At 36.1% G+C, this 8,893-nt stretch overlaps 1 protein-coding gene across 1 annotated transcript; it reads left to right on the plus strand.

Moving 5' to 3' along the window:
• The first annotated feature begins 12 nt into the window (after positions 1–12).
• cog8 (component of oligomeric golgi complex 8) lies at positions 13–8,212 on the plus strand. Its single transcript, XM_039654429.2, has 5 exons — positions 13–374; positions 1,807–2,014; positions 5,001–5,819; positions 6,796–6,964; positions 7,069–8,212. The coding sequence occupies exons 1-5, from the start codon at positions 46–48 to the stop codon at positions 7,467–7,469; spliced, it is 1,926 nt and encodes a 641-aa protein (XP_039510363.2). The 5' UTR covers positions 13–45; the 3' UTR covers positions 7,470–8,212.
• The last annotated feature ends 681 nt before the right edge of the window (positions 8,213–8,893 follow it).

Genomic DNA, 8,893 nt, shown 5'->3' on the forward strand with positions numbered 1-8,893 from the left:
TTTAAATAAAGTTTTTTGTTGAGTTTTGAATCAACACTTCCCATCATGGCTACCGTAGACGTGGAGGATGAGAGTATCCTGGTGTCGGTCTTTAAAGACAGCTTTTCTGAGAACTGGAGAGAGAACCCGGACTTCGCGGCGTATCTGTCGCAGTTGTGCTCGTGCGGTGTGGATGAGTTAACCCGGGAGCCGGAGCGTCTGTCTGAAGAGCGGGCTCAGATCCTGCAGCAGACCCGTGAGCTGGCCTTCACCAACTACAAGACGTTCATCAGGACCGCGGACTGCACACAGCATATCTACACTGACTTCAGCACTGTGGAGAACTGTCTCTCGAAACTCTTGCACAAACTGCCCAGCTTTACTGAGAGATGCAGGTTTTTAACGTTACTTTAACTTACTCTCACTGATGATTGCCTGACAGATCTATCTATCTATCTATCTATCTATCTATCTATCTATCTATCTATCTATCTATCTATCTATCTATCTATCTATCTATCTATCTATCTATCTATCTATCTATCTATCTATCTATCATTGAATAGAAAGATCTAACTGAACTGTGAATCAACTGTGATCATTTGTATTATTTATCAAACATAAACCTAATATTTAAAATATAAGAATGTACTACTACTTTCAAATAGCGATAAACCATGTCCATATTTTATCTATTTTCATATTAATGTACACTACTACCTTTCAAAAGTTTAGGGGTCAGTGAAATTTCAATATTTTTTTAAGTCTCTCATAGGGATGCACGATATATCGGCCAGCATATCGGTATCGGACCGATATATGTTCATTTATAATGTTCTCGTTATTGGCCTGGTAAGAAAATGTGGCCGATATATTAAAGCCGATAAATAATGTATTATTCCCTTCAGCTGAGACACTTGTTGAGCACTGTTTATGTTTTTGAATTTCTTGAAATATGATTGAAATCTCTTCAAAAAATGAAAATACGGTTCGCAATGCAGCGCAAATCTGTCATATCCGCTATACAACACTATAATGAGAACATCATTATAATCGTTCGCTTGGGACATGGATTTAATTGTGAGATTTTTGTTTTTGTAATCAGGCTCTCAAAATTAGATACAAATTTGGATTTAAATTTATTGGCCGATATATCGGTTATCGGCTTTCAAATATAAAGAATTATCGGTATCGGCCAAAATTTTCATATCGGTGCATCCCTAGTCTCTCATGCTCACCAAGACACCATTTGATCAAAAATAAAGTAAAACGGTAGTATTGTAAAATATTACTTTAAAACTGTTAGCTATTTAATGTATTTTAAAATGTAATTTATTGCTGTGAGGGTAAAGCTGAATTTTCAGCATCATAACTCCAGTCTTCAGTGTCACATGATCCTACAGAAATCATTCTAATATGCTGATTCGCTGCTCAAGAAACATTCTTATTATTATCAATGTTGAAGTCAGTTGTTCTGCTTTATATTTTTGTCGAAACGATTATTCTTTCCCCAGGATTCTTTGATGAATAGAAAGTTCAAAAGAAGAGTGCACTTTTGATCAAATTAATGCATCCTTGCTGTATAAGTTATTTTGAACATGCATGTTAAAGGATTAGTTCACCTCAAAATGAAAATGTCCTGATAATTTTACCCCAATGCCATCCAAGATGTTCATGTCTTTCTTTCTTCAGTGGAAAAGAAATGAAGTTTTTTGTGGAAAACATTTCAGGATTTTTCCAAACACAATGGGCAAACGCATTAGAGTGCACTATAAAATAGAAATGCTTGCTGTAATTGGTTTGTGTTTTCTCTTATTTATTTTCCAGAGGTTTTATCAAGGAGGCTGAGGACATCAGCATCAGCAGGCGTATGAACAGCCTGACACTGAATCGACACACTGAGATCTTGGAGATTCTGGAGATCCCTCAGCTGATGGACACCTGCGTTCGCAACGGATACTACGAGGAGGCGCTGGAGCTGGCCGCTTACGTGAAGAGACTGGAGAAAAAGCATTCATCGCTTCCTGTCATTCAGGTACATGTGATATTGTACTGCTTCATTAGTTGAAGATGTGTCTTCGTTCTTCACTGTTTTTTTTTTTTTTTTTTCTGAAAAATAAGTCGTACCTGACAATAAATCACAACAGGTCAAAATTGCATTGTTGTGAGAAATAGAAATGCAGATAAGTGGCATTGGTGTATGGGAGACATTATTATTACATTGAGAAATAATGTAAAATACCTTTAATTAAACAAACATTATAAACACTGTCATGTATTTTAGTCCTGCTCATTTAACAATAAATCCTTTCAATTTAAGCAGTACATTAATGAAAAAAAAGTATAAAACGATTATAAATTATTAGTTGAATGAATTCATTAAACAACATCTATTATAAACGCAAAGGCTGAACAAATTTTTAGTGAAACTGAAACTACCAGCACATCTGCACAAATCTAAATGTGTGTGCTTTACACACATTTTGCATGCTTGAAGTTAAAGGGATACTCCACTTTTTTTGGAAATAGGCTCATTTTACAACTTCCCCAGAGTAAAACAGTTGAGTTTTACCATTTTCAAATCCATTCAGCCGATTTTCTGATATTTAGAAGAATGTCAGTAACCAGACTGTTTCTGGTCCCACTGACTTCCATAGTAGGAAAAAAATATACTATGGAAGTCAATGAGACCAGAAACTGTCTGGTTACTGATATTCTTCTAAATATCAAAAAATCACCTGAATACATTCGAAAACGGTAAAACCCAACTGTTTAACGCCCGTTTCACACATACTCCGTTTGCAGTGCGTATGCGGTCCGTATTTTTTTCCGTACCCATGTTAACAGGTTAGAGCTTTCACACTGCACGCGGATGCAGTCCGTCGATCCGTTCCAGTTGCGGTGCGTATACAGCAGTGCAGAGATCGTTTCCGTACCGAGTCTATTTCTGCTGTGCTGCAAACGCAGAAATAAAGTGACAGCGCACGGTTCGTGGTCAAAATGAACTCAGATTGACCTCGAAATGTAGTAGTTTCACCATAAATGCATTTAATTCAATAAAATGTAGTAATCTCTCCATAAAGGCATTTAATTGTTTCATATTTTTACTTTAAGACATCTTAATATATGCATGGAATTGTATATTCGTTGTTTAAATCGTGTTTAAACGAGCATGCGTCCATTCAAGTTTGTAAAAGAGAATCGCAAAGCCATGGCAAAACTTTTATTTTAATAAAAGTTGCTGCATATGGTGAACATATTTTGATTACCAAAAACCAGGACACATGGCCAAGAAAACAAATGATACTCGAAGTTTACTCAAAGATGCCTTATTAATTTCAATACAATTAAAATAGGCTATGCCTCCTCTGTGGATAGAAAATTGTTATATTAAGACACAAATAGGCTTCTTAGAGGATACTCAACATGTTTTATTATGACAGGTTGGTTTAAAAAATAATGAATGAAATAATGATTAAAAAATAATGTCTCTTCTGAATTAGAAAAATAAATATATAAATATTAATTAACTAAAAGAAATACCTTCAAATTGAACAAAAATACCTCTCACAAACGTACAGAAACGAACTAGTTTTCTTCCTCTTTATCCTGTTTTTCTTCCTCATCCTCCTTGTTTGCTCATCTCCTATATTTTGCTGTAAAGCTGATCTTTTCCAGCGGTTTTTTATTTTATTATTATTTTTTATTTTTATTTTTTTTGAAAACCAGGACATCACTTTATAAAAAAACGGCCAGGACAGGACGTGAAAACAGGACTGGGATAACAGGACTGTTGGTCACTGGTCACGGTATTGCTGCATAACTTCTGATTTTGAAATAAAAATAGCCAGTGTTTGTGGTACAGCTCACGCACTGCAAACGCAACATATGTGAAAGCACTTTAGCGCGTGCGGCTCCTGTACCGGATACGCACCGCAACACTCACCGCATACGCACTGCAAACGGAGTATGTGTGAAACGGGCGTAACTCTGGGGGAGTGGTAAAATGAGCCTATTTCCAAAAAAAAGTGGAGTATCCCTTTAAAGCCAGAATGAAACGAAAGTTGCTAAAGTCTTTTATCCCTTATTGTGATGTATATCTGAGTGAAACGGCTTCTCGAACAAGAAAAACATGTAGGGCAGAACTTGATTTTGCATATTAGAAATTGATCAATTGGCTCATTAGATGGATGTGGTTTGCTATTGGTCGATCTCATGTGACTGACAGGTTGTCCCTGGCTTTGTGCCAGTTAACAGAGGGGATATTTCACTGCAAGAGGGAGGGGAGGTTATTTTCATTAAAGATTAAGAGGCATATGAATAAAAAAAAAATGATAATGAGGTACACGAATAAATTATTCATATTAAATAATGACGCAATATTCCATCACAAATAAAAATTGCCAATTTTGATTTAAAGATGCATTTTGTAAAATTTAGGAGGATCTGTTTAAAGAAATGCAGTTTTCAGTGGTGTATAAAGACCTACTTAATGAAAATGTATGTTTTTATTACATTAGAACGAGCCATTAGTATCTACACACACCGCGGGTCACCTTATGTTGAAATGCGCCGACTTGTTTCTACAGTGGATCAGAACCGGTGCGATCAAATGAGTTTTGTCACTATGTTGTTCTTTGTGTAAAGAAGCGAATAAAACATTGACAAAATAATGAACAAATAACTGAATAATTAAGTAAACCTAATTTCTTATAATTAAGAAACTTATTTGCTTAACTGGCTACTCTCTGCTTTCTCAGACTACGACATCTTTTCCTGTAGGCCACCGTAATTTCTGTTGGTTGCAATTCGCAACCTCACCATTAGATGTTGCTAAAAATTACATAGTGCACCTTTAATGGTGACTTTAATTGCATTAGAAAAGTCGTTTTTGAATACAAGTCGCACTAGATGATAACAAAATAGGACTTAAATTAGTACTAACGCTTACGGTTTTCACCTGGTGGACTTTAAAAACAACATAAATATTTATATTAAATAATATTTCTGTCTTCTTTTAGGGAATTGTGCACGAGGTTCGATTGTCAGCTCAACTCATGCTGAACCAACTTCTTCAGCAGCTGCGGAGCAATTCACAGCTCCCGCTTTGCCTGCGTGTGATCGGCTACTTGCGCAGAATGGACGTTTTCACCGAAGCCGAGCTGCGCGTCAAATTCCTGCAAGCCCGTGGGAGTTGGCTGCGATCCATTCTCACCGCAATCCCAGATGAAGACCCGTACTTCCACATTACAAAGACCATCGAAACCTGCCGCGTGCATCTCTTCGACATTATCACCCAGTATCGCGCCATCTTCTCCGACGAGGATCCGTTGCTGCCGCCCGGAGATCAGGCTTTGAATGAGAGCGCCATCTTTCACGGCTGGGTGGTGCAGCAGGCGGCCCAGTTTTTGGAGACCCTCGATCGGGACCTCCAGCGTGGGGTGGGAAGCCGCTTGGATTCTCTACTTGGCCAGTGCATGTACTTCGGCCTTTCCTTTAGCCGGGTCGGGGCGGATTTCCGTGGCCAACTCGCTCCAATATTTCAGCAGGTTGCCATGGACACGTTCCGGAAGGCTATTCAGGAAGCGGCGGACAAGTTCCAAGAGGATATGAACTCGTACACGCTGATTTCTTACCCGTCGATACTTGGAAGCACCATTCCGCCAGCAGTCCCGAGCACCCAGCCGGGCACACTGCAACCCCCCATGGCCTTGTTGGATTTCCCACCTCTGGCCTGCTTCCTCAATAATGTCCTGACAGCCTTCAATGACTTAAGACTGTGCTGTCCTATTGGACTCGCACAGGAAGTTAGCAGATGCGTTGAGGAAGCCCTTATCAAGGTACGCAGAGAAATGAAGGATGTTAATTATTATACTAAACAAGCTTTTTAAATATAGAAGTGTCTGATGCTCATCAAGGCTGAATTTATTTGATTAAAAATACAGTGTAAACGGTTATCTTGTGAAATACAATTTAAAATAGCTGTTTTCTATTTAAAAATTGATTGAAATTTATATTTTAAAATGTAATTTATTTCTGTGATGCAAAGCTGAATTTTCGGCATCATCACACCAGTCCTTACACCAGTGTCATGTGATCCTTCAGAAATCATTCTAATATGATGATTTACTGCTTAAGAAATGTTTTTTAATTATCAATGTTGAAAACATGATTTTCACGATTCTTTGAAATATTTACTTGAAATATAAAAATCATTTGTTACTTTATGAATATTTTTTACTGTCACTTGATTAATTTAATAAATTTTTTCTGAATAGTATTCATTGAAAAAATAAAATAAAATCTTACGGACAAACCCCAAAACTGTAGTGTAGGTTGACTGAATTCAAATGAAAGGAAAAAAAGTTTAAACTGAGCTGTCAAACGATTAATCGTGATTAATCGTATCCAAAATAAAAGTTTGTGTTTACATAATATATGTGGGTGCACTGTGTATAATTATTTTATATATATATATATAAATACACACACACATGCATGTATATATTTCAGAAATATTTTCATGTATATACTGTATATAGATTTATATATAATTTATTTAAATATTATAAAATATTTTAAATAAATTTAAATATTTTGTTCTTAAATATACATGCATGTGTGTGTGTATATATATATATATAAAATAATTATACATAGTGCACCCTCATATATTGTGTAAACACAAACTTTTATTTTGGATGTGATTAATCATTTGACAGCCCTAGTTTAAACATATTTGCTTGGCTTCCTTGTACAACTAATCTCCTGTTTTGACTTAAATCCGATCTAACATCTTTATTCGTTTCGTATCAGGTGACCAAGCTGATCCTGGTTTTCCACAGAGCAGAGGAATCTGCGTTCAGTAGCCGTGAACGGGAGTTATTCGTTCAGTTCTGCAGTGCATTTGCTGAGGACATGGTGCCTTTCTTGAACCGATGTCTTCAAGTTCTCTTTCCTCCCGCCCAGCTTTCACTCATTTTAGGTAAATATCCACTGGATAAAATCAAGCACCAGCCAACATTTCTCTCACATTACAAAAATAAAACACGATGTTGACTTAAAATGTATTTTGTATTTGTATTGTAGGCGTCCCTCCAACCCAGGTTTATAAGTATGGCAGTCTAGGCTGCATCAGTGTGAACACGATTCTGGAGCCGCTGGAGTTTGTTCTGCCCCAGAAGGAGCCTGTGACCGCTGTCCTGGATCTCTGCACTGATCTGAGCAGCCTGACCACAGCCGAATCCGATCCCTCGACCGCAGTCAAACCCGAAACTCCTCAAGAAGAAAACCCCGTCATTTTAGAACAAGAAAAACCTGTCTCAGCATCTGATCCTCATCTTTCTCAAAAAGAGAACATTTCTTCTGAAGCGGTCACTACAGAGAAAAACGACCCGACCCCAGAGCCCGAACTGACCTTTGATGTACAGGACTTACCAGATGATTCATCCACACACAGCAGTAATGTTGAGGAGATGTTGTCGGAATAAAAAGCAGTAATTTCTGTATGGTGTGTGATGAGTGTAAGGTGTCCTAAAATATGTATAGCAAATAACCATCTGGACATACTTACACCAGGGTTTGTTTTAGAATTTTATTGACAACTTTATTTTGGTGAAGGTAAAAATGTAATATATTATGTAATTAAATCTAATATTTAAATGGAGGAAATATGTCAGTTGGATGGATCACGTTTTTTGACTTACAGTGGTCCCAAAAAGTATTTCGACACTTAAGTTGCACTTAAAATGTCTGAATGTCATTGCATTGTAATAAATGCCTTTTGCTTTGATAGTTTTATTTGAAAGAAAATGATAGAGCTTTAAGCAAAACATTTTACGTGAAATACCGTTCAAAATGAAGACAAAATGAATTGTGTAATTTTCTGTTTATTTGTGGTAAGTGAAACATTCTCTGCTTTCTGGTAAGACACCTGTTTGATTTTGATCATTTGAGACTTCACACATCATTGCAAAAAACATATATATATATATATATATATATATAGAGAGAGAGAGAGAGAGTTCTGTGAAAAGCCTACAATTTGCCTACAGGTGCAACATAAAGTTTAACTTAAGTATTCAAAAACATTTTGGGTCTTCTATTGGGTCTTGGGTCTTCTACTATGTGCTCATAATTTACTCGGTTGACCTCTTTTGTATGTTTTTTGTTTACCGGGGTGTTTAGGGGGGAGATTTATTAAAATAAAATAAAAATCAGCCATTGAATTGTTTGTCTTTGCAAAATCTAGATCTGAAAAGCAAGTTATTAATGGCCAGTTTCACAGACCTAGTCCCAGACTTAATCACTTAAATGAACGTTTGAGCTGTTTTAACTGAAAGCAACTTGCACTGACATATATATGTCTTAAAATATATCAGTCTCATTATTTTTTTTTTCTCAAGATGCACACAAGTAATGTTTATTTCTAAGGCATGTTTATAAAAAATAACTTTATGTCCTAATTAAACTAAGGCCTGGCCCTGTCTGTGAAACCAGGCCCAAAAAATCAGCACAAAAATAAGATTTCCATTTCACAATTTGCTAACATTACAATAAGGTCTTGTTTGTGAACATTAGTTAACACAAAATAACAATTATCAATATATTTTGTAAAGTATTAATCTTTGTTTACATTAATAAGTATCGATTTGTTCATGTGTTCACAGTATATTAAGTAATATTAACAAGTACAACAGGATTTTAAAAATGTGTGCATAAGTGTTTAAATTACCATTGACTATTGAAATGTTTAAACTATTATTGATGTTCATGTTAAGTAATATAGCTAACTCATGTTAACAAATGAAACCTTATTGTAAAGTGTTACCCCCTGTGGTGAAAATCAAGTTGTTAAATGTAGTTTATGTGTCTGTGGTATTTTTAATGTGCTTTAAAACAAACCAAATTCATG

The sequence above is a fragment of the Pimephales promelas genome, chromosome 10 (genome assembly GCF_988280905.1).
Source record: "Pimephales promelas chromosome 10, fPimPro1.hap1.1, whole genome shotgun sequence".
Classification (NCBI taxonomy): domain Eukaryota; kingdom Metazoa; phylum Chordata; class Actinopteri; order Cypriniformes; family Leuciscidae; genus Pimephales; species Pimephales promelas.

Excerpts from the sequence above, each read along its gene's own strand:
- cog8 (XM_039654429.2), top strand. The coding sequence starts at position 46 with ATGGCTACCGTAGACGTGGAGGATGAGAGTATCCTGGTGTCGGTCTTT. Across the intron at positions 375-1,806 it reads AGCTTTACTGAGAGATGCAG|AGGTTTTATCAAGGAGGCTG; the intron begins GTTTTTAACGTT and ends TTTATTTTCCAG. Across the intron at positions 2,015-5,000 it reads CATCGCTTCCTGTCATTCAG|GGAATTGTGCACGAGGTTCG; the intron begins GTACATGTGATA and ends GTCTTCTTTTAG.